This window comes from Glycine soja, chromosome 14 (assembly GCF_004193775.1).
Source record: "Glycine soja cultivar W05 chromosome 14, ASM419377v2, whole genome shotgun sequence".
NCBI lineage: Eukaryota > Viridiplantae > Streptophyta > Magnoliopsida > Fabales > Fabaceae > Glycine > Glycine soja.
In genome coordinates, this window is record NC_041015.1 from 42360481 (window position 1) to 42387050 (window position 26570).

At 34.6% G+C, this 26570-nt stretch overlaps 1 protein-coding gene and 1 long non-coding RNA gene across 6 annotated transcripts; both read left to right on the forward strand.

Moving 5' to 3' along the window:
- The first annotated feature begins 15635 nt into the window (after positions 1 to 15635).
- On the forward strand, positions 15636 to 18344 carry LOC114384456. Of its 3 annotated transcripts, XR_003660696.1 has the most exons (4): positions 16463 to 16847; positions 16936 to 17121; positions 17223 to 17294; positions 18205 to 18344. It is a non-coding gene; the product is annotated as an uncharacterized LOC114384456 (long non-coding RNA). The 3 variants fall into 3 exon arrangements; XR_003660695.1 differs by lacking the exon at positions 18205 to 18344 and adding an exon at positions 15636 to 15700 and having other exon boundaries at positions 16532 to 16847; positions 16936 to 17599; XR_003660694.1 differs by lacking the exon at positions 18205 to 18344 and having other exon boundaries at positions 17223 to 17599.
- A 1139-nt stretch (positions 18345 to 19483) lies between these two features.
- LOC114384455 (heparanase-like protein 3) lies at positions 19484 to 21377 on the forward strand. 3 transcript variants are annotated; one of them, XM_028344128.1, is made up of 3 exons: positions 19484 to 19817; positions 20834 to 20959; positions 21096 to 21377. In XM_028344128.1, the coding sequence occupies exons 1-3, from the start codon at positions 19801 to 19803 to the stop codon at positions 21175 to 21177; spliced, it is 225 nt and encodes a 74-aa protein (XP_028199929.1). In that variant the 5' UTR covers positions 19484 to 19800; the 3' UTR covers positions 21178 to 21377. The 3 variants fall into 3 exon arrangements, 1 of the variants encoding a protein (XP_028199929.1); XR_003660692.1 differs by lacking the exon at positions 19484 to 19817 and adding an exon at positions 20560 to 20657 and having other exon boundaries at positions 21096 to 21373; XR_003660693.1 differs by lacking the exon at positions 19484 to 19817 and adding an exon at positions 20592 to 20670.
- The last annotated feature ends 5193 nt before the right edge of the window (positions 21378 to 26570 follow it).

Here is a 26570-nt window from a genome sequence, read left to right on the forward strand (position 1 = left end):
ATTATGTTGTGTTTCAAACATTTTTTTAATACTAATAACATGTTAAGTCAAAGTGAATAATGAGATACTAATTTTAATACTATTCGATACTACACATAGGTGCTTGAAAAAAAATAGAATGTGAAAAGAAAAACTAATTAAACTAATAACAAAAGAGTACACTGAAAAATCTTTGTCTTTCTATGAATCATTCCAATTCCAACTTTCATTTTCTATATAGTCCATCAAGATTCATGTTGTTTTGTCTCCACTCAAAGACTCTCTTCAGGACATTTGTCTTCTTTGGTTTACCAAGATGCATTTCTTTCTTTCAGTTTAATTCAGAGTGCACAAAAAAAATCATTTTATTTTTAAAATATAAAACATTGTTTCACTTACTTTTAATTTTTTCCAACGTGATTTCTTTCATTGTTTAGACATGTTTTTGCTTAAAAGGTTTTCACTATTCCCTGCAATGTCCAAATTGATGAGATAGAGACTAATCAAATTCTCCTTTGTGGAGTAAAACAAAATACCTTAAACCCAAATTAAAAATTTGGGAACAGTAAGTAAGTCCAAAGTGACAAGATGCATAGAGAGATGGTGGTTCAAATTGCAAGAGAAAAAAAATGAAGGAAGTACAATATCGGAATTTGGTGTCCTAGAGGTAAATGTAGTAGATCTTAGGATGCTTATTGGTTCAACCTAACCTCTCTATATTGTTCCATTTGTACATGTTGACACAAAAAACTAATCTGGGTTAAAACTAAGTTAGAAGACCAATAAGACTATGAAAACACAAAAAGAAAGTTGAAGAAAGAGATTAAAGTTGAAGGAGCTACCATGATTAATCTAACCATAATAAAACCAAATAAAAATACTTCAAAAATAGTGTAGTCACACCAGACAAAATGCTTTAAAAAATAAATAACAAAAAAAATATAAAAAAAAAGGCTCGTAAAAACATATCTATATTGAAAAACCAATCCCTCGGGTTAAACGTGCATGACTGCATTTGCATCAACACAATAAAATAACGTTAGAAACCATGGAGTTCATTAGATAAAAATAGAAATAGATGAAAAACAATAACAAATATGACAATACTATATTCTACAATTCCAGTTTTATGAGAGGAAAGATGGATAAAAAATGGGAGTTGTGCAAGATGAAGTGTGGGAGTTGTTTCCAATGAAAAATTATATATAATTTTTTTTTAATGAAAGAAAGAGAAAATAATTAAATTAAAAGTAAGAGAAAATTTAAAAGAAACGGTCATGTTTCATCTGACAGAAGGAAGGCGATTTGCGGTTATGAGCGAGAAAAGATAGGGTGTGGTTACATCTCATGACCCTCAACAATGAGTCATATCTATTCATACTTATATCTTTACATGAATAGCCACATAATTTCATGAAAAAGATACAACCTTTCATTAAAGTTTAAAATCTCTTGTGGTATATTTATTTTGGAGTATATAATTTAATTTCTTTACATATTTTCACTTAAATAATTACAATGTAATTAAGGCTTGTCTTGGACCCACCGCTATTGTTATGGTTTCATCATTTCGTAGTAATTAATTTTTTTTTAAGAAATAGCATATGTACCTGTTAATTTTTTCCAAAATTTAAAATATTTTAAAAAAAATCCTATTTTAACAATTTTTTTGGTGTTACTTTAACAAATATAGCTGCAGAGACATATATAACAATAAAGAAATATTTATTTTTCGTGTACACATTTTTTCCCTTAAATTAATAAGAAAATTACCATCTATTATTCTTGCCTTGCAACTGTTCATATAACCCACTAACTACTTGTTGCATTGAATAGTGCATTTAAGATGTTTGGTGAAAATAATATATACCAATAGATAAAGGGGATATCTCTTTTGATATTTCATCTCTTTTCTTATCAGGTGTCTTTATATTTTTGTTTTGACAATGCATAACCATCTCTGTCTAGTGTCAATATACACAATCATCTCTAATAAATTAAATTTAAAACTGGCTATTTTTTATTTTAAAATTCATTTTCATTTTTTTATTTCTTGATTTTAAAACTCATTTTGATTTTAAAACTGATCATTTTTTAATGTGCTCATGTACCATCATGGAAACATAATTGTCCATTTTAAAAATTCTCCTAAATCAAATTTGCAAAATAACTAATTCTTTTTAATCTCTAACTTCATTTTAATTTTTTAAATCTACCAACTAATAAGAAACCAATTTTTAAAACTTTCCATTTTTAATTTAAAACTCATTTTATAGATATATTTATGAATTTTAAAACTACCCATTTTTTGTATTTTTTATAGAACTTTTTTTTTGTTAAAATGCTCATTTAAAAAAAATAAGAATTAATTTAATTTTTTATATTTGTTAGTTTTAAAATTGGTTTTGATTTTATATCTGCCTACCTAAAAATTTATCATGTTAGTGTTTGATTACTAACATTTATTAGGGATTATTTTAATTTTTTTTTTAGTTTACATAGTTGTCAATTTTTTTAAGGTAGTTTGTATTTTTTTAATACTTTGGTTTCCTTTTGTAGATCAAAGAAAAAGATCATGCATCTATCATGTGTCATATCATATAGGTTTTGATAACGCTAAATTAAAGATCCATTGTATTATATAAATGAGGAAACTTGAAAAAGTTTTGCAAGTAGAAAAAGAAGAAAGAAGATACAGGATAAATAGGATAAAATAATTAGTTGTTGATTTAGATTTCTTATCTTATTTAAATTGCTACATTAATATATGTTATCTTATTGCATTTGGATTTGAATTGTTATATGTTATCTTGCGAGTTTGAGTTAATATGTCTAAGCATATAAAAAGAACCATGTCTTTAAATTAGAAACAAACATAATACTAATCAATAGTCAATAAATATTATACAACATATTCAACAAACTTATAAAAATGAGTTAAAATGTGAATTGAACAGGATAATTATAAAGCACCTCATGATTCAATATTCTTCTTTAAAACATTGATTATGTTCAAATTCATTCAAGGGTTTCATGTGTCCTAAACTAATTTAGTAATTTATGCTATTTTGTTAAAAGTATGTGAAAAATGAGGTTTTTAAATATAAAAAATAAAAAATATCAAAAATTAAATAATGAAATAAAGAAATAAAGAAAAAATTGACATTAGAGAAACAATTTTTAGAAAGTGATATGGGATATTTGTGAGAATTTATTGAGTTAGAAAAAATATATACATACAATTATATTATTTATTTACAATTTTTATTATAGATGATGATAAATAGTAGAAGCATAAAAATATATTCCTTTTGTTCTTATTTATAACATCCAAGTTCAAATTGTAATTTAGTAATTAATTTTTAATAATTTATTTTAATAAGTAGTTCTACTATTATGTAGTTATAGTGTATAGTAAAAAAATCGTTACAATATATTAAATTTAACACAACAAAAATACAATATCATAATAAAAATGCGTTAAATTAAAAAAATAATAATTTACCTCAAACCAATATTCATTAGAATATGAGATATATTGATTTTAGCATAATAAAAATTTTACAAAATATTAAATTTAGCATAATAAAATTGTGAACATACAGGTGTAGTGCCTATATTTCCACTTGTAATAATAATAATAATAATAATAATAATAATAATAATAACAATAATTTATATGTGTAGGAATATAGAACTGTGTCGAGACTCGACAAACCCAAGGTTCACCCTAGGTAAAGTCTCACATTACTAAAGTTCCATCTCTACGGGAACTCAAGGTACACAAGGTCTACCCTTGACAATCTATCTTATTCCTAACTTTTATATGTGTAGGAATACATGCTTATCAAAAACCCAAGGTCTACCCTTGGTACTTACATCTACAAAACTCAAGGTCCACTCTTGGTATCAAAACCCAAGGTATACCCTTGGTACACACTCTTGCAAAACCCAAGGTTCGCCCTTGGTACCAACTTCTACCAAACCCAAGGCATCCCCTTGGTCCACTCACATGCAGTAGCTACGCCGATCATCGTCAAGGGTCTAAGTTCCACCAAACGAACTGTCACCCCACTATTTGGCAAGACTTTTAATCAAGTCAAAGCCCGTACTTACTCCTCTTAACCATAAGTGGAGTACTTTTGCAGGTAAAGACAACTCATCACCCGATTGTATGACAAGACCTTCAATCAGGTGCAGCTCACACTCACTCCTCATAACTATTAGAAGAGGAACTCAGTAGGTCAAGCAACCTATCCCCACACTAGTTAGGCTAGACATTCAAGCAGGGGCAATTCAAACACAACTCTTCACAACAATAAGGGGAGAAGCTCCATAAAATAGAAGGAAGCCCCACGAGATGGGTGACAAGATCTTTAATCAGGTTGAAATCAAACCTGAGATGACTTCGTGTCATTCTACTTTTTACAAGACCACCACGGTTTTACTTTTACATCAACAAGGTCTTGCTTCCTACACTGTCTATATCATGATGGCCTATTCATACGGCCACAAGTATGGAGCGTTGCAAAGACAAAGGCAACATACATACACATAAGACATACACAGTTCAAAATTCGTCATCAAAGGAAAACTTATGCATTGAAGAAAATAAAAAATAATATTGTCATAGTTACAAGGCCTATATGGCCAAAGTCCAACAAAGAAGAAAAAAGACAAAGATAAAGGCAGCCTAGACAACGACATCATCGCCTTGCTCCACAACACCCTGCCCTTCATCAACAGCCTCCTCCTCCTCATCAAGCAAGATGTCATCCTTCACATCCATGAAGGGATCAAAGAGACCCAAGTCGAGGTCCTTCGCAAACAAACTAGCGTGCCTGGTTGATGTGATCCTTACTTGGAGCGGATCGCTTGGTATAGGTCACAGAATTTGGAGGACGCCACTTCCAGAGAGGGAAGATAAGTCAAGGTAGACGCCACAAGGATTACCTTGATAAGTCCAAGATTGATTCAACAAGGAACCCAGAGAGAAACTCTCACAAAATATTCTCAAAATGCCAAAAAAAGTTCCTTCTATTGAAAATGAGTTCAATACATACAGTGTATTTGAGGTGCAGCTGAAAAGGCACCAATTTTATTTAATTAAAATGACAACAAAAAAAAAGAAATAGAAAAAATTATTTGGCATGAGCCTTCAAATTAGTTTGGACCAAAATGACAACGAAAAAATAGAAATAGAAAAAACATATTTGGCATGGACCTTCAAATTAGTTTGGACCTTCAGCAACAATTAAGATTCTTGGTACTATTTTTGGGCCTTCATCCTTCTCCACTTGGGCCTTGTTAAGTATGTCTGATACCATTTGTTGGAGGGTATCCTCTTACTGTTTGGTCCTACTCCTGGTCATAGGTCTCTGTATTTGAGCAGTTTTAGGATTCTCATCACTGGTGGCCTTCTAAAAGCCTTTCTCAAGCTGCTCCACAGCCTCCGTCTTGTACAAGAATAACTCCTATTCAAGCTCCTTGTCAACCTTCCTCTCCTTGGTCACATGCAACTCAGACTCCAACTTCGTAAGCCGGGTCTCCAACTCAACAATCCTATTGGTAAGCTCGTCTTCTTAGTCGCCATGCTCTCCATTTTGCCACCCAGGTCCAGCTTTTCAGCCTACAAGCCCATTGCAGCGCCTAAACAAATCATCACTGTCCAACCGGGTGCACATCAATTTGGCTAAGGCACCGTCAACCTTGAAAGACAGTTGACGATTCGCCCTTACGGCCTCAGCAAATGCAACGGTGGCACCTTAGGGTACTCCACTCACCACAGAGTCCAAGCAGTAGCCCTCCACTTGGCGACCTCCGCCTCCAGTGACGCAATCTTTTGCACCGCCTCTTGGTGCCGCAGTTCATTCTCCTCCAGAATCACCAAGCTCCTTTGGAGAAAAACCTTGGCAGAATCAGTGGATTCTGCACCCCAGCCGACCTAATAAGGTTTCTATCAAAGGCTGACACAAAGCCAGTTAGGGTGTTCTACTCCGGCTTATAAGTCGCACCCCACAGTGAGTTAGTATCACTAAAGGTGTACAAATGATCCAGGGAGACGCAAGGACGAAGAAGGCAATGCCATAATCGCCAAGACAACAACAGGGAGAGCCACCCAAGTCGACGAAGGAGGCGACATAGTGGAAGCACCAGTGGTCGCCGCACCGACACTTAATAGAGGAGTCGCAACGGTGGAAGGCGGAACCACAACAGGACTAGCCACTCAGAACCAGCTTGAGTGGCTGACACAACAACTTCAGCAGTAGCAGGAGCAACCTCCCGCACAACATCAATAGCACGATAAGGTGAAGGAGCAGGGATAACAGGAATAGCAACTTCAACAACAGCAACAGCAAGAGCCTCGATGGCCGATGTAGTCGAAAGCACATCTTGCTCAATTGGAAGACGACCCGCAGTGGGCATCAACCTCGCAACCTGCCTCATGGCGCGGAGACTCATAGGGTCCTTTGACTTTTTACGGCTAGACGGTCAAGCAACATCGTCCCTCTTCCTCTTTGCCAAAACAGGGGAAGGAATGTTGGGGTGACCTCAACAACAACAATAAGGCCAACCTCACCAGCAGTTTGATCCCCTTTTTCAATAGACGGAGCAGCAATAGACGGTGGCCCGATCCCACCTGCAAGTCCAACCTGCTTCACGAATGGCCTCCAAGCAAAGTCACCCATTATTCCTGCAAAACAGCCAAGACAATAACACAAACATGTGTTAGACATAGGTTGACACCGATCTCAGAAAACAAATAAGGACAAGGTTAGGCATGTAACACCCCATTTTTCGTAAAATAAATTTAAAAGGTTTTTTTATTTAAAAATAAATAGAGTTTTAGAAAAATGATGATATTTATATAATTAAATAAATAAGGAGAAATAAGTTTTTTAATTAAAATAATGGTTTGAAGGAAAATAAAAATGATACTTTATTTATTCATTTGATAGAAAATAAAATAGAGTTCTTTTTTTATAAAAAAAAAATAGAGTAAATAAAAGGTCCAGAGTGCCCTAGCTATAAATAGAGACGTAATAGGTCACTCTTTACATTTACGATACATCTCTGTGCTCTCTTTTCCTTTCAAATCCGTTTTCCCTTCTTCCTTTCCCAAAACCCTCTCTTTTTCCTGCATACACTAAAACTTATCTTAGTAAAATGACGACCCTGGACTCGCTAACCGTTTGATTGTCATGAAATTTGAAATGCATGGTTAGGAGCTGATTTTCATACACACCCACTATTGGGATTTTAGAGATAATGTATGTGGTGGAAGAAATATCCCTTACACTGAGCTTTCTCTTTTTCCGCAGACACCCAAAACCTATCCTAGTAAAACTATGATCCCTAACTCATCAACCGTTGGATCATTGTGAAATTTGGTCACCATCTTTGAAATCCAATGTCACACATTTTTGCCGTTGGGATTTGTGAAATAATGTTTTTGCATAGAGAAATTAGTCCCGCACATTGACAGTAAAATGAAGGTTATAATCTCTTCCCCTTCTCTTTAACGCTTGGAAACCCTAATAGAGCAAACAGATAAAAAGCTTGAGGAATCTTAGGAAACTTCTAGAGACACTGCTATTACTGCTGGATTACACACGTGAGCCCGCTTAGAGGTAAGGGATGCGTTTATTGCAATTGGGGTTAGAATGAACATGTGTAGGGATCCTTAGGGGATCTAATTGGGATTTATTTTGGGATGTTTATTGAATTATAGTTTTTCCTTTATGGTTATAAATACGATATTATTGTGTTTGACGGACCAATTGATGTCCCGATGCGAATTGGTTGATAAAATTGAGTGCTCTTGGTGTTTTCGTATTTTTAACCTAGGATTTTGATTCATTGATTTTGATATGATTGTGTGAAATTGTTTGAGGGGTTTTACTCCCCATGTTGTGAGAAACATTTTTATATAAATTGTTTGTACTTTGGACAAGATTTGCTAGATTGTCATGATAAATTGTTATGTTGAGATTATGTAATTGTGATTAAAATTGTGCCTAAGTGATAAATTGAATATGTGATGAATTGTGAGATAACATGTTGCTTTGAGATCATAACATTGTTATTGGGATTGAGTATAAGTGCAAATTTGAATATGCATTGATTTGTGAGATACACGTATACATGTGATGGGGAATTGTGACATTGTGATATGTTAAAATTGTGGACTTGAAATTTGATTGTGAATAAGTGTGTGGTTAACACTTGATGTATCAATACTTGTGTTGTGAGATGTGAATTATACAATAACCCAACTGGTGTTTACCTTGAGAAAAATGTTTATGCGCAGTGTTAAAGGGAAAGTGTAGGATTCCTAGTTAGGAACCTAAAGTGTTAAATTGTAGCGCAATGTGTTAAATGTGTTTGAAACACGAGTGTGAGATCATGGGTATTGTATAATTCATGAGCAGTGTCTGCGTGCAAAAATTGTTTTAGGGGTTGGACCTAAATCAGGAAGGTGAGGCCCTAATGGATTTTTCAGAGTCTAGGCTCTAGGGGTAAAGACACTTGGTTTGAGTTCCCCTTTAAGCCTATGTTAATCTCCATATGGTTGGAGCATTCTCGCAAAACATAATGACCCTGACTATCACCTTATGATTTTACTTAGTGAGAGTGACCTAACATTCTCTATGTATGGTGTGTCTTGTTATATATGTACTTCTGAGCTCCCTAGGGTTATTTTTCACTAACATGGTACCACATTGCATATAGGTTTGAGTCTTAGTATAATTTTTGCATAACTCTTGCTAATTGTCTATTATAAAATTGATGAGTGTTATTACGTCTTGACCCGAGTGTGTGATTCATGTGTAATGTGGTATCGTGATTGAAAAATGAATTTTAAATGATAAAGTGGTGAAGTGACGTGGATTGTATTAAGTTGAGCTATGCTATAAATACTTCTATAATTTATTTTGATTACGTCTTTGTATATTTGTTCTTTTAGAAATGACATAACTCACTCCCTGTGTGCTATTTGTGTTTGGATCATGTGATGATCTCAAACCTTGTGTTCGTGGAAGCAGATAACTAGGTGGATGACTTTAAAGAACTTCGTGCTAGAGGATGTTAGGACACAATGCTCTGATAGGATGTGACATTGGAGATGAATTTTTATTTTAATTGCATGATGTTATTTTATTTTATTTTATCTCACTGATTTAACAAAATTTCCTTTGTAAACTTTAACGACCTTGTTCTATGCCGAATATGCTTTTAATAAGTTTTATTTGGTAACAGTGAAGTGAATGTGAACCTTTTACCCACGTGAATTTGTTTATCTATATTTTTATATGTTTTTATTTATTTATATGTATGTCGGGGTAGAGGGTGTCACAAGGCACTTACCATCCAAGACCGATACACTATGTCGGATGTTGAAGAAAGGACACAAGATCTCAAACGCCCTCACATCACCCAACTATTCGGATGATGCTGGGATGAGGCCACATTCAAGTGCTCCAGTAGAGCACACTGAAACACTGTCAAGGGAAGAATAACACCCAAAACCTTGAACAAGCATTTGTACATAAAAAAAGAAAGGCGGACAACTAGGTGCCGCCCTCAGATTTAGGAAGTCATCACTCCCGCAAGCCTGAATGACCAGCTTATAGGAGTCCTCAGCATTCACTAGCTTTACCGGGCGCTGAAGTGCAACGACAGTCACTGTCGAGGTCAAACAAGACTTGTACTTCAACACGTCGTCCCTCACCCACTTGTAGCCAGCAACGGTGGGGGTGGACGACGGGGACCCAACACTCATGCTAGGTCAAACGTAGGGAGATGACCTCACATCTCCGTCGCCGCCAACTCTCCTCACACTCCCAAAAGTAGAAGGGGGGAGGATCACAGTAACCCGGACTGGCTCCTAGACAGTCGCAGAAGGTCATGCCCTTCCACAAGGGTGAGAAGTGCTCCCACTAGTTCGACACGAAGTCCTCACCTTCTCTAAAGAGGAGGACTCGCTATCAGAGGCACCTCGACGAGTATGCTCAGACGAGGAACCGCCAATTGGGATGACCTCTCGATCTCTAATGGACTGTTCAATCGAGCCCCTTGAATCACTACTGCCCAGACCAATGGCAAAATCAAACAAGAAAGAAGACATGATGAAAGAAGTACCTTAAAGAACAAAGAAAGAAAAAGGGGAAGCCGAAAATCTGAAAGCACAAGAAAGCAAGAAGAGCACAAAGGAAAGCAAAGAAGCAAGAGGACAGTGACCTAAATCAAACGTCCACCCATTTATAGGGGAGATGGACTTTTTGATAACTGGTGGGAGCTAAAAAGGAGCTATAAAATTTTGCACCATAAAGTTCCCTCCACTCGTGCACAATCGTTACTCCAGTAGTGCCCACTTCGTGTGTGACATGTACGCAAGAGTACCTCGCAAGTGCCACACATGCTTGTTACAACAGATAACTGTTACTGACTATCTTAATTACACTCTCCAATGGTCAGAAAAAAGGCAAAGTTGTCAAATCTGATGACTTACCTTACCTGACACACGTCCATCACGAACAACTTGGCAGAAGCAGCTCGGACAACACATGACCAAGCTCGGGGGCTTGACAAGCCACATCGACTTGTAACTCTCACATTTGTCAAGGCTACCACGCCCGACACCGGACAACACTCGTTCACACTTGGAGGGCTTGACAAACTCGTCACCCTCTGCTTGTCAAGACTACCATCCCCGATATTAGACAAACTCCCTCAACACAGGATGAAACTTTTTCAGCACCGGACAACCTCTTCTGCCCGCAAACCGACTCAGAACTTGGGAGGCTTATGTACTGTCCAGGACACACAAATCCTATGTGGCACCTAGTGACACGTGTCCACCCTCCACGTCAGCCCTGCTACAGGAGTGCGGATGCCTGACCTTTAGCAATCGGGCTCTCGAACAAACAAGTTATCTCTAACCTAACTACTATTCAAATATATTTGAATATCTTATCTATTGGCAGGTATTAAATTATCTATAACACCATATTATCTACAAGGTAAGAATATCTTCTACTTTTATCTCTAATTCAAATGTTTATCTCTAACATTATCTTTAAGCTCCCGGTTATTATCTATAAGTCGAGAATTATCTACAAGGCTAACAAATAGTCCCTACAAACAAGGACCAACACCCTCGCTCATCTACTATAAATACAGGTTCCATCGAACCCCTCTACACGTCGTCATACACGACTTGCTCTCACACACTCAGCACACGACAATAAGCTTATGCCCCTCTCTTTCTCTTTTGCTCATACGAGCTATTTACAACATTACTTGCTTTAGTCTCCTTACACATATTCTTATTTGAGCGTCAGAGTTCTTTGTTTTACAAGTCCCCTTCCTGTTAAAGGCACCCACAACGCCGACGTGTGAAGTTCAGAACCACACTTAACCACGTCAACCCTGATGTGCCAAGGTTCCGGATTTTGGTAAGAACATCCCCAAAACATTCATTCTTGCCCCAACATTGCATGTGAAATAGTTACCAACTAACCAACCATTATGACAATGACAAAGGCATGCACCACAAGCATAAGCATGTCCTCCCAATGAAGAAGCCCTATGTTGTTCCACAAGTATCTTAAACCAGGAGCACTTGCCAAACTCAGGGACTCCAAAGTCAAAGCCAGACAAAACCAAACAAGAACAACAACACAAGTTGCTCTTTCTGAAATGTTGTTATTATAACATCTCCATCCTTCTCCGCCCAACAATTAATATAACGTGGATAACGGGGTTCCATGCTTGTTGTGTCTTAAATTGTAGTTATGTTACCTTGATTCTAGTGCCTTACCACACAGGATAATGTGATGTAAACATGATTTATTTGCAATATTATTATTATTGCTAAACATCTTAAATGGACTATTCAATGCAAAAAGTTGTTTTCTTATTCTGATTATTTCCACACCGTTCTTTAATTATTTGCCTAGGGGATCATCCATTTCTGTGTGATCTCAAGGGATCAATTTAACGATGGATGCATGAAACATATATATATATATATATATATATATATATATATATATATATATATATATATATATATATATATATATATATATATATATATATATATACTATGCGTGGTAATTAATTAATTATTCATTTGTTGAATTAAAAACCTTTCAAAGATACATATAACTATTAATGAAGAGTTACATTTCATTTCATGATCCTTGAGGAAGAGTTACACTTATTCATATTTATATCTTTACATGAATAACCACATTATTTCATGAAAAGATAGAACCTTTCATTAAATTTTAAAATCTCTTGTGGTATATTTATTTTAGAGTATATGATTTAATTTCTTTACATATTTTCACTTAAATAATTACAGTGTAATTGAAGCTTGCCTTGGATCCACCGCTATTGTTATGGTTTCATCATCTCATAATAATTGAATTTTTAAAAATAATGGTACACGTACTAGTTATTTTTTTTTTAAATTTAAAATATTTTTTTATAAAAAAAACCGTATTTTAACAAATATTGTTTTTGGTGTTATTTTAACAAATATAGTTGGACATACATGATTATAAAAAATGGTTATATAAAAATTTCTATTTATAATTTCATTGTAAGGGTGGGTAAGTGGGCTGACCCACCCCGCTTAAGGTTCGCCCGCATTGGCAGCGGACTGGGCCCGTCCGTCCCGCATTCTTACACTGACCAAATAAATTGATCTGTCCCTGCCTCGTGAACCCCGCGGGTCAAATGAGCATGTTTGCAGGCATAATTTTTAAAGAATTTCAATTTCAATAAAAATACAACATAATCAAATTAAGTTCAATACAAATGTAAATAAAATCTTAACAATTAGTCAATTACATATTTGAATCAAATTAAGTTCCAAGTAATAAATCTAAAATATGAAACTTAAACATCTCCAACAATAAATAATTTCATATTTGAAACAATAAAATCCTAATGCAGGCAACCCACAGATCCCGCGGGCCAAACCTGCATAGTCCACGGGTTAAGCGGGGTGGACTCAAAAATATTACATAACCATGAACCGTTTAAAAAAATTGATCCGTTACCCGCTCAAACCACAGCCCCCGCGGACCAATTCATGGACCTGGATCCGTTTGCCCCCCTTACACATGAGAATAATTACCCCCCTTACACATGAGAATAATTAATATAGATCGAACGTTACATATTTTCTTAATGTGATTTCAAGAACTATAAATAACAATAATGAGTTGATCCTTTTTTTTCTATGCTTCTAAACACTACCAAATAGTTATTAGTTATTAGTATCCTACGTAACAAATCAATTTTTCGATTCCAACCATCTCAACAGCAAGACCAATTCTACAAATATTATTAATTCTTCCGTAAAATAATACAGGCCAAAAAGTAAATTCACTAAATATAGATCAGAATATCAAATGCAATGTCATTCCAGACATTTGCTTAAGATCTCCAGAGAGCAGAAAGTCACAATCACCACATAAAGCAATAATTTTTAAATTGACAAATACTAAATTCCAACGACCCAGAGAAAAACAAAACACGTACGATTAATTTGGAATTCAAAATTTTTGTTATTACTTGAAGAAAGAGTAACGAAATTAGGCTGTAGGTAAACACTTCAACATGCTGCTCTTGCTCCTCCTTCTTCAGTTGTGCAGCAAGTATGGTTCGAATTAAGATAAGAATAAACCTAAACATTCCTCCCGCGACAATGCCTACCCATATCTTGAGTTTCATGAGTTGAAATACAGATAAGCCGCAAAAGAAGTACATCATGCTACTTTCGACACCGAGACTATGCATTCTTGATAAGGCTAAAGCTATGATAACATAAAGAGCAATCCAATAGTAAATATATTTATCAAGGCAGGAGAGCATTACATCTGCTGGGAAGAATATAAAAGAATGAAATTGGTATTTCTATATAATTGTCAATTTCTATAAAATTGCTTTTACAGTGCATTTACTGCTCAGAAAAATAAATTCATTCTTATCACCACCTGCTTCAAGAGGAGACAGATCGATGGATGATACAACTCCAAAGTTTTAAAGGGAACACATGTCAAGAGGATGCCACCTTGGGTACATCCAACCATTTCCACACCATCAGAAAACCAGTCTCATCTGCAGTGAAGAAAAGGCCCACCAAGACCTAACTCAAATGATGCCACATCTTTTTTGGCAAATAAACGTCCCCTCTCTGAAAATTTGTTTAAAAAGAAACATGGTAAGAGGATGCAACAAAAAAATATTACAATGATGGAGGTAAAGTAACAAAATACGTGAATACTTTAGGTTTACTTACGATGGCAATTCATACATATGAACTGAACTCTGCACGAGGAAAATAATATATGCTTACCTTCTGCATCAGGCATCCCAAAAAGAGAAATAACACCCTGTAATAAAAATTAAAAAATTATTAACTTAGGAGATTGACCAACTCCTTCATGACCATTATAAGAAATATCAACTTGGTTTTTTACAAATCAAAATAAAACTAGATGATAGAAGGTTAAGTAGTTTACATTTTCTTCCGTTATTGTCAAACCCAAATGAACTTGACAACAAATATTGGTCCCTAACAAATAAGAGATATGACTTTGTCAGGATGCTCATTTAGTGTCATTGTACACTGTAATATTGGGCCCGGAGTACAGCATCTCGCATCCAAGAGTCAGGCAAACCACTGTTTTAGTACGGCCAGTGAGTGATGATGCAACCTGTTCAAAAGGAGACTTAGATTTAGAGCTTCCTCTCCAGGTAGAAATAACACCATCCTAAAATACATATATTGATAGACAACAGACAAAAAAGTAAGAGTTCTGAATATGATGAAAGAAAAAACCTTTCAGTTAACTAACTACAACAAAATAGGTTAGAGGAATATGACACTACAAGAAAAATGACCTATGCTTACAGACGCCTTTTTCCTACAGATATTAATTAGTGTAGGTAAATCTCAAAAATACTTCTACCTACAAGTGACTAATGTAGGTAAAATTCAACCATTTGTACCAACCATTATTTGGTGTAAGTAAATTCATTAAAATTGAAAAAAGACTTCTACCTACAATTACATTGTGTAGGTAAAACTCCAAAAAACTTGTGCCTATGGTTGATTAGTGTAGGTAAAACTCAAAAAGATTACTACCTACAAAAGCACAGTGTAGGCAAAATTCTAAAAAACTTATACCTACAATTATGTAATGTAGATAAAACTTCATAAAACATGTGCCTATAATTGGTTGATGTAGGTATAACCTCAAAAGTCTTATACCTATAATTGTTGGTGTAGGTAAAACTCTTTAAGACGATTTAAATTTGAATACTAGTCTCTTGTTTTTTTAGTAAATACTCAATATCACAAAATAACCATTCAATTTAAATTAATTTTTAGTTAATAATTGTTTAAAATTTTAAAGATAAAATATATTAATTAGTAATATTAAATTTTAATTTAGATTAACATTATTTTTATGGATTAATTTAGATTAACATTATTTTTTATGGCAATTTCTTGTTAGTTTCAGCAATCATATTCATTTTATCTTGAAATCAAACTCCAAAATGACCACAAGCCTTTGGATTATGGACCGGGCCGAGTATTTTAGTCAAATCCACTTCAATCTCTGTTTAAACCCTGCCACTCCGTTTTTTCTCTTCTTCTCGTGCTTCGGCGGAAATCGGCTTAGCTCTTCGACCGGTTAGTGCCACGGAACCAGTTTCACTTTCGGATCTGTAATCTAGGGTTAGAATTCGAAGAGGAAAACACTAATTTGTCTCTTCTTTTTGTTAATTAGAACGAATTTGTCCTTTTCTGCTTCAATCTTCGTCGTTTTTCTTAATAATGTTCTTGTTTTCATTGTTTTTCTTTTTCCGAAAGACAAGCTGTTTGGTGCTTGTTGGGTGATTCTGAGACTTTTTTCTTTGGTAAATTTGAATTGGTGTTCCATTTTTTTTTAAAATTGTTTTGAGGTGGTGAGGGTGAAGGTTTTATGTTTTATCTGGAGGATGATTTGAATCTTGTGATTTGTGAAGCACGTAGTCAATTGCTAAATACGATGTGATTGTGAGAAGTTCTTCTTGGAAGATGTGGATCTTCCTTGCTAATCAGTTGTGTTTAGCTTGCAACGATTTCAATTTGCTGTTTATCCTGTTAGTTTGGAAATGTTTCAGCTGCATTTTGAATTTTCTCTTTATTTTGTTAGTTTTCTGGTGATACTGATTTTGAGGAAGCTTGCTAAATCTGGTTTTGTGGAAGATTTTAGTCTGGCTTGTTTTTGGTGCTGTTACTCTACACAACCTTTTTTCATCAGCTATTTGGTATTGTCAGTTTTTCCTTTTGGTTTTGGAGATTTTTATGTTTTCTCTTCTGTTTTGAGGATACATTTTGTCTTTTCTGTGCTTTTATACTTTATTGTCAATAGTGTTTTATTTCTATTTTAGAAAATTGACCCGATTTGAAAACGTTGACTCCCAAATATCCTGGTATTTAACATGGATTTGAGTCTTTGTTGTTACTTGTTGACACTAGGCATTGCTAGCAGAATTATAATTTTATGGAGGTCATTTTAGGGTAAAATAGGATTAACTATGGTTGCACCACGTTAGCTCTTTGGAGTCAAGGTACGCATTACATAAATTCTGCCACACACATAACTATGGTTGCACCTCAGGAACGTGACAAGCTATTTTGATTCAACTAAGCAGCTTGTGAATGGGATTCCCCTGCCACTAGATCTTGGATCCAACATTGATGATGTAAAAGTGAAAGTCACCACGACTGCTGATTCTCTCTCCAAGAAGGCTAAAGAAAATTCAAGGATGATACACAAAGTCATAGATGGAGTGTAAGTACACGAATTTAGATGTTTCATTTGGTTTATGAATATATTTTTTTGCTGATTAATTAACATTGCTTGTTGTGATCATCTGCAGGAGACTGGCTCTTGTTACTGTTGCTGTTGTTATGATCTTTGTTGCATTTCTCGGATTGTGCATGTTTGATTTTGGTTTTGTCTTTTTTATTTTTCTTACTCTATACTAAATGTTAACCAAATCATATGAACTTGATTTAATTTTTGCAGTATTTTCTTTACTTGCTTTGCCGTGTCCTGTATACTCGTAAGTTGAATTCATTTCATTTCCTTCACTCTGATAGATTTGTCTCCCGTTAAGTTTCTATCGGTAAAAGATGTTCTTTTTTCTTTTTATCGTGGCTGCAGCTTGGTGGTTATTGGATGGATTCTTGTTACAGGCACCTTGTTACTTTGTGCTGCATTTCTATTTGTCCCTAAGTAAGTTCCTATATATTGCTTGGAGTCAATTGTTCAACTTCATGAAATCAATACAAAGCTTGTAATGGATAGATAATTGGATCGAATTAATGAATTCATTAACTAATGTTACACTTGCATATATGCATATGTATATTTTTGAACTAAAAAATAGTAGTAATGTATAAGATCATAGGGCAGAGTAATTGGTGTGTTGGGTTGGAGTTAGCTGGAGCTGGGTTTCTTGTGTGGTGTGTTGGTGTTATGGCTGAGGGATGAAGAAAGATAAGGTGTCTCTCCGACTCCGAATAATGGGAAGAAGCTAAAGGACAAAAGCGATTTTTGACGGTTTGCATTAATTCTACTTTCCTTCTTTTTTTTTTCCATTAAAAAACAGTCAATGATCCTGCTAAAGAAAATAAATAAATAAACAGTCCATAATTAGTCATTTTAGTTCCTTCGGCATCTATAATAGAAGTTAATTAATGACTTCTTTAAAAAAATATTATTTTGATGTATCTTATGTGATTTTGAATTCTTTAGAATTAAAAAGAATTATTTATATAAACAATTATTATTTATATGTTGTTTAACTTTTTGTATTAAATATATATAATAAAAGAAATATAATATTTAAGTTAACAAAAGTTTCTCATCCCAAAAAAAAGAAATCATTTGATGTCTTGTTCAGGGAAAATAGCTATTTGTATTGATTGCTTTTGTTCTTCTGAAATTAATGTACATTTTTAGTCTGACACTCCGACCACAGACTTCTCAATGATTTATAAACTTTATGGAACTTAAGTATCACTTAATCCCTATTACTAATTTCCCCTGTTCATTATTCTTTATAGAATTTTATAGATGGTCAGGTTTATCAGCAGAGAACCTTTAGTTTCCATTGCTGATCTTACCCTTTTCATTTATGAAGAATTGGCTGTAAATGTCCATTACATGGAATGCTTTGGTTCCTTTGCTCCCATAAGAGGTTTGACTGAAGATGGGAGCCAAGCCCAATGGTTTGTAGATGGACAGGAAACATTTGAAGCAATTGCTACTTCAATTCAAGATGCAAAGTCAGTTGTTCACCAATAATTTACACACACACACACACACACACACACACATATATATATATTGGTTTCCTAATTCAATTTTAATAATAAGAGAATGCAAATCGGCTGCAGATCTTCATTACGGGTTGGTGGTTGTGCCCAGAGCTATATCTGAGATGACCTTTTGATAGCTTTTCTACCTCTCGGTTAGATTCGTTACTAGAAGAAAAGGCTAACCAAGGGGTTCAAGTATGCCTACTATTCTCATCAATACATTCAAGCTTGTTTGTGTTCATCTTAGAAGATTTAATTCTTTATAAGATTGATTTACAATAAAGAGAATAATGCTTATGCCATTAAATGATCCAACAGATCTATGTGCTTCTCTACAAGGAGGTTTCTCTAGCTTTAAAAATCAACAGCTTGTACAGTATGAGAAGACTGTTAAAAATTCATGAGAATGTGAGGGTATTACGCTATCCTGATCATTTTGCTGCTCGTGTGTTGCAGATTTAATTTCACAGGGTTCAATTCTAGGTGTTGAGGTCAACGTTTCTAGAAAATCATATTCTACTCAACTGGTTGTCATGGAAGATGAGAATGGGAACCAAAATTCTGCGCCACCTCAAAACGAAGGGTTTCTCATCCCGAATATATTTACTTTAACTATACCGCAGGTTAATGAATAGCTTAATACGTAGCTTTTGATTTCGTGAATAGTTTGGTTGAGTTTTCTTGTTGTGGTACTGATTTTGATTGGATTCTTACTGGTTTGTGGTAGGTTGATGGAGGTTCCAATTTATCAATTAAAGTTTGGTGGTCATAATAACTTCTCAATTTGAAACTTTTATATAAAAGTTATTGTGAACATAATAATAAGAATTCTGACTTTGAAAGTGCTTTTGCAATGCTCAAAATCTTGAGAAGCAGTTCTCAATTTTTGTTGTTGCCTTTTGGTATAATAAAGTTGTTTTGGACACTATTGATCATGATAGGGACACAAATGTTGCTCTTCACTGTTACCATCAACTAACTAGTGCTAACTTATGTTTTGAAATTATTAATATGAGGGATCATAATATTCATTTCATTTTATCTTTTTGTAAATAGTTATGAGTATTATTATTTTCCATTTCGGGAAAATTAGACTATCATAATATTCGAATTTATGATAGTCTAATTTTTGTAAATAGTTATGAGTATTATTATTTTTGTAAATAGTTATGAGTGTTATGGAATGCATTTGTATAGAAATTGAAATGAACACTTTTTCGAATTTATGTTTCCCTTCCACTCCCAATCCCCTATTTAGAACCTTGGCAAGCAATCAAGTAATTTTATTCATTGTTCACTTTAATGTGGATTGATTTTTCAGGACTTGTCTCATCCTTTCCTTGCCAAGGCAATCAAGTAATTTTATTCATTGTTCACCACCTCTCTCATCCCCTCTTCCTTTGAGCCAAAGCAAAAGTATGAAAAATAAAATGAGGTATTTAATTTGGGTACTATAAAAAAGTAATAACTTTCATTTGCTCGAGTCACATTTTTAATTCTGATAGCTGCTGAAGGAAGTACCTGTTTCTATTTAAATGTTTTATTTGAGAATACATGCTACAGGACATCCCTTTATTGGTGCATGATGGTCAGTACTTGCAGTTTGAGTTATTTCCTCGACCTCAATTTGGAATTACTCTTTCAACTTAATTGCTTATTCTAATGATGTGCAGTTTATATACTTCCATTGCTGATACAATATAATAATAGCCTCTGTAGTTGCATCAGTGAGTTATTTATATAAGCACTTGAGCAAAGGAAAGAGCAATAAGTTCACCAAATCACTACGGTGAAAAAAAATATTCAATAATTGATAATAGATATAATCAATTATTGCTGTAATTGAGTATAGGAATGAACGTATCATGTTAGCTGAAAAGTGATTATAAGATATATTTTGTTTGAATTTTCTAAAAAAATTGTTTATTTTTTTTATAAAAAGATTAGAAAAATAGTATCAAGTTACTTGTAATAGTTGATTTTGTATTTAAAATTTTACTTATTAAAAAAAAATTGTTTCCCTCTTTAAAATGAGTAAATAGTGTATGGTTTAAAGAGTTTTACTCTATCATCTAATTACTAATTACCATACATATATGATAAGTTTAGTTACTTTAAAAGTAATTACTTTAAAAGCCATACTATCTACAGTATCTCTAATTAATTGATAGTAGAAAGATTTTTATATTTACTAAGAAGGACCTGCCACTAGCAAAACAGTACATTTGAACAGTGGTGGCAATCATGTTTCTAACAGATTTCTAAACAGCTTTTGGTGGGTAAAATTGGTTGTCCAATCCTTCCATCATTTTTTGTTCTTTTTAAATTTCTAAAGGATGGATTATGATGTTTTTTCTGTTATATTTAGCAAAACATGTTGCTAAATATAAAATTGGTTCTCTTTTAAATTGGTTGTGATTTATTGTAAGTTTTGAAATTTAAATGGCTCAGGTACTTAGATCAACTTGGAATAGCATCCTGCTACAGCACTAAAGTCTATTGCAGGCAGACTTTAATTGGAGGGAACTATGGCCTTCTCAATACCACCACCTTTGCTCCCAATCTTGACTACTACAGGTAAGTACTAATTGAAAATTGCAACAAACGAAAAGAAAATACTTTTTTTCCTTGAAGGTTACTTGAAGATTTCTGGTGATTATTACATCATGTTTGAACATATCTAATCCTAGGTTCTGGCCTTGTTTCTAAACAGTGCAGTTTTGTGGCATCAGCTAATGGGAAAGAAGGTTCTTGCGGTCTCAAGTGATGTTCATATTAAAGACTTTTACCTATAATTAGGAAATGTAAGTAGAAGTTAATGACTTTTACCTACAGTTGAAGATAATAGGTACATATTAAAGACTTTTACCTACAGTTAGGAAATGTAAGTAGAAGTTAATGACTTTTACCTACACACTATACATAGTAGGTAAAACCTATAGTGACAGACAATTAGCTGTCACTATACGCCCCCTCAGAGTTGACAGAAGAAACGTCCGTAGGACAAAGTCTATCGTATATTTACCTACAGATTTTTTATTTACAGTGACAGTTTTTGTCTGTAGGTATAGGTCATTTTTCTTGTAGTGTGATTAGATAATAACATGATTAGTTACCTCTGCACCAGCAAAGAGTGTATCGTTGCCAACAATCATGGCACGGACTCGGCCTTTGTGTCCATCAAGACTAAACTAGGTGATGGTCTCAATGTTCCAAGCCTTCACAATAACCACAGACTCATAATCAGTTTGCATGTACTACAATAATTAGACATTATCATACATCAAAACAAAACAATGTCAGATAAGAGCTTACCTTGACAGCATTTTGCAGACCAACAAAAATCCATGGCCCCTCTCTCATCAAAGAGGTAACATCAGCACCAACTGCGGTTCCCATGAGTGCAAGCCCTGAAGGGAACTCACCAAATTGAAGAAATATTGTTGTTGCATGGTCAGAAGAAGAAATAAGAGGGAGCCAGAGTTGTGAACAATAGGTGGCACGGCCAAGACCTTGACGGATGAACATCACTGTCCATGAAGCGCAAACCCGTGTCGATCGTGGTCGTGGTGGAGGCGATGGCTCTGGTGGTGGTGGTGGAGGTGACGGCGGTGGATACGGTGGTCGTGGGAGGGAGGCAAGAAAGGAGCCGAGGGGCACAAGGTGGGTGTGGTTGCGGCTCTCGAGAGGAAAGGTAGTGTCTCCTCTGCCGGTAAGAAGGGCCGGCCAAGGTGCGGGGTGTTGCGGCATAAGTGCGGCAAATTTACTTTATAGGGTTTCTTTTAGAAACTATTTACGAAAGCGGGTCTCATTTGTAACAAATTACAGGGGGGGTTCGTTTTTTACGTGGGTGCCGCCGGTGGCACTGGCGGGAAGGGTGAGCCGCCAGTACCAATGGTGGTATAATGGGTACCGCTAGTAGCAACAGCGGGACAGGCACGGCTGAGTAGGAGTGAGAAATGGGTATCGCTATTTCTCCTGGCGGGACATGCCTACGTGGGTAGTCCCGTCTTTGGAGCTGGCGGGATAGGGGCAAAGAAGGTGGGTACCGCCAGCTGAGGTTGCGGGATAGAGGGAGAGGAGAGAGGGATGGGATGCTGCAACTGCCAGTTGCGGGACAGGCTTGATGCCGCCAATGGCTGTTGCGGGACAGGCTTGATGAGACAGCACCCATGGTTCACGTGTTCAAGCTTTGTTTCAGTTCTGAAAAGCCTAAGCTGCACCTAGGGTTTATGTTCAAGGCTTTCACGGTCTGCACCTTGCAATTTAGTTTTCAGTTCTGAAAAGGCTATACTATATAGCATGTGAACGCTAAAAAAATTTGAACGTTGGGGTTTAATTTTTCAGCTATAAAAAACAAATGTGTTGAACTCATTCTTACACAGCTTACTTTGCTTTCTCTTTCCTTCTTCTTGAGTTTGAGAGATTATTGTGTTGTGCTGTTCTGTGCTTTCATCCTTCAAGTGCCCTTCAAGTGCCCTTAAATTCCTGGTATGTATTTTCAAAGTAAATATGTTAATATATATTATAAGTTTAAGTTAGTTAGTATTAGTATTAACAAATATTCTAAGTTAGTTAGTATGTAAATAGTAGGTTAGTTATTATTAACAAAAGTTCTAAGTTTAAATGAGTTCGTATGAGTAGCTATTGTGTTATTATTTTGTACTTATTAATAAATATTCCAATGTTAGGTTAGTTAGTATGAAAATATTATTTAGTTAGGTTAGTTAGTATGAAAATATTATTTGGTTAGTTAGAATTAAAATTTTATTTAGTTATTGTTATTGTATATATTGTTAGATGTTATTTGGTTATTGTATATAATATTTTAGTATTAGTAGTAATTACAGCATAGCATAGAATATTATTATTAATTTTTTTTATCAAAGAATGAGAATTTTATTATGAATTCTAGAAATATCTGTAAAATAAAATATATTCTAACTCAAGAAATATAAAGTTTTCTAAAATAATTATTCTTTCTTATCAACTTGTTTCAATTATTTTTCTAAATTTATTTTATTTGTATACTACATACGTTGTATAGAATCTAAATTAATTGTATTCTTAATTATTGGTAGAATTAAAATATATGATGTACTTTTGCATGGGGTTGAGAAACTAATTATTCTTATGAGTTTTAAATAAGAAATTATTTTATAACTTAATCTCTCGTAAAAAAATTGTATGAGTAAGTATAATTGAAAAGAATATTATATATTTGTTTAGTTAGTATAAAAATATTACGTGTATATATATTTAGTTGTTGTGTACATTCTTAAATTTTATACATGTCATATTAGCTTTTTTAGTATTAGGTATATATTTAGGATGATAGTTTAGTCTAATAAATATATATACATGCATGATACACATACGTAATATTAGATTTTTTAGTATTAGGCACAAGTTAATATTAGGTTTAGGTATATATTTATAAATTTTAGACACATGTAAATTTTTAGTTTTTGTAATATTAAATATTTGACACTTAAATAAATAATTGTAATATTAGACACTTGACACACGTAAATTTATCTTTTTAGTATTATAATTTTGTATTTTAAATAAATGAGTTGATAATTTAATATTATTTGAGTTAATTATTTTTTAGTTAGAATGGTATATATATTATTTGTTAGTTTTAATTTGTACGTTAATATTATTTGTTTTAGAAAATTTAAGTGATTAAATATATGATACATTGTATATTATTATTATTTTTGTATATATATTATTGAAATGATTTTTTGCATTTCAATATTTGTTTGTATTATAAATAATTTGTTAGTCCATATTTTATTCAATTATTTATTTGTTAATTGTAGAAAAAAAATTACTAATAAATTAAAGTTTTCTTCACATGTATTTTAATTTATGTATAGAATATATTAAAAATTGACCAGTTTGATTTTTTACAAATTTATTGTTATATATTTAAAGTTTACTAATAAATTAAACTTTTCTTCACATGTATTATATTTTATTTTGCAGTAGCAATGGCATCTTCATCATCATCTTCATCACATATTAACATTAAATCTAGCCCCATCGATACTGATGTATTATGGATGCAACCTAAGCATGTTTCAGAACATGTTTGGAATGGAGAAGAAGAAAGGAAATTACATATCAGACGAGCTGTCCCCACGTATCAAGGGGAAGAACAAATTCCAGAACAAATTTTTCCTTTTCTTCAACAATCTGGTTTCGGGTGGATTATCAAGATGGGTTTCTTAAAAATAAATGTCTCACTAATTAGTGCTCTGATAGAAAGATGGAGGCCGGAAACACATACGTTTCACATGAGATGCGGAGAGTGTACTATCACTCTACAAGACGTCTATGTGTTGTTAGGTATAAGTGTGGATGGTTTACCATTAATCGGTCCAACAAATCTTGATTGGGCTGATTTATGTGAGGAATTATTGGGAGTCAGACCACAAGAAGGTGAAATTAAAGGTAGTGTAGTTAAATTAAGTTGGCTGGCTCACCATTTTGATCAAATTAATAATGACGACGACGAAGAACAAGTACGAAGGTTTGCCCGTGCATGGATACTGAGATTTATTGGAGGTGTCTTGTTCGTTGACAAAACCAGTAACAGAGTTTCGGTAAGGTACCTTCAATTTTTACGTGACTTTGAAGAATGTGGCAGATATGCATGGGGAGTTGCCGTACTTAGTTTTCTATACAGAGAGATGTGCAGTGTCACCGATTATAAACTAAATCAATTGGAGGTATGTGCATCTTACTACAATTGTGGGCATGGGAACGATGTCCCACCTTGGCTCCAAAGAGGACTCCTTCCCAAATAGAAAATACACCACTAGGGCACAGGTCAGTCATTTTTAACAGCGTCTTTCATTTTAATAGAATAAATGGTTTTAGGGTATATTAAATTTTATTCTTTGTAGGTGGCTGCGACGTGGAAACCAACATATCGGCAATGATGATGTGAAAGTTTTTCGTCGCAAGTTCGATATTATGAAACGTCATGAGGTAAGAACCATGCTATTGTATTTGTAAAATAAAAAATTATATGTCTTATTTTACTACAATGTTCACAACTATGTTGTTATATGCAGTTTGTGTGGGAGCCTTACCCATCAACCGTTATGTCATTGTTGCCTCCCGTTTGTTTAGTCGGAAGTCTCGCGTGGTACGCGGTGGTGCCACTAATTTGTTTCCAAGTTATTGAGTGGCACCAACCGGACAGAGCCTTGAGACAATTTGGGATGCAGCAACCAGTTCCAGAGTCTCCTTCACAACCCCTAAACATTCATGGCATAACATTAAAGGGGAAACATGACGAAAATTGGGGGCAATTGTTCGCCCCAATGATTCAGCAGTGGAATAATCGCCATGCATTTAGGGTCGACGCTTATCCCCGACAAGAAGGCCTATTGAGTTTTAACTCGGACTACATGGTCTGGTATAGGCGAAAGACAAAGATGTTTGTTGACCCAGAAAATGCAAAGACGGCTACATTGGTATTTTTTAATTTTTTTTCAAATTTTAACTTGAACTTTTATTTAATGATGGCCATTAATTTTCTTACCCTTATAAATGCAGGGTGAAGTTGCGGAGGCATTACAATACATGGTGTCTCCTCAAGGGAGGAAAACATGCACATTTGATGATCTCGTGCCTTATGTGGAAAAAATTACATTTTTATCCGAAGAGCAAGAGAGAGTCACTGAGCCAGTGTCACATGGTCCCGCATCAGAGCGTCAATTTCCCGCACAATAGTTTCACATGCTTCAGTCAAGTATTGAAACTCAGGGGATAGACAGAAGAAGGGACACTGTTGAAGCGGAAGAATATTCCCAACAAATGGCGGAGCGTGGCCATGGAATGTATTACACGCCACAAACATTTGCTGAGTATCCGACACAGATGTATCAGTATCCTTTTCAGGGTCATGACACTGATACTTCTGCAACCCAACAATCGTTCGGTGGTTTTGCGGAAACACAAGCTCATTTTTCATGGCCCACAATGACCCCTTCACAGCAATATCATGGGCCAATTCCAACACCTAATGCCCCATTAGGAACACAATGGAATGTACCGGGACAAATACCTAATACGGGTGACTTATTCGGTGTTGATTTGCGTCACGCATTTTCTGCGGAGGCTGACGAAGAAGAAGCGGGGAGGCATCGGGGCAGAAGAAATCCTGATT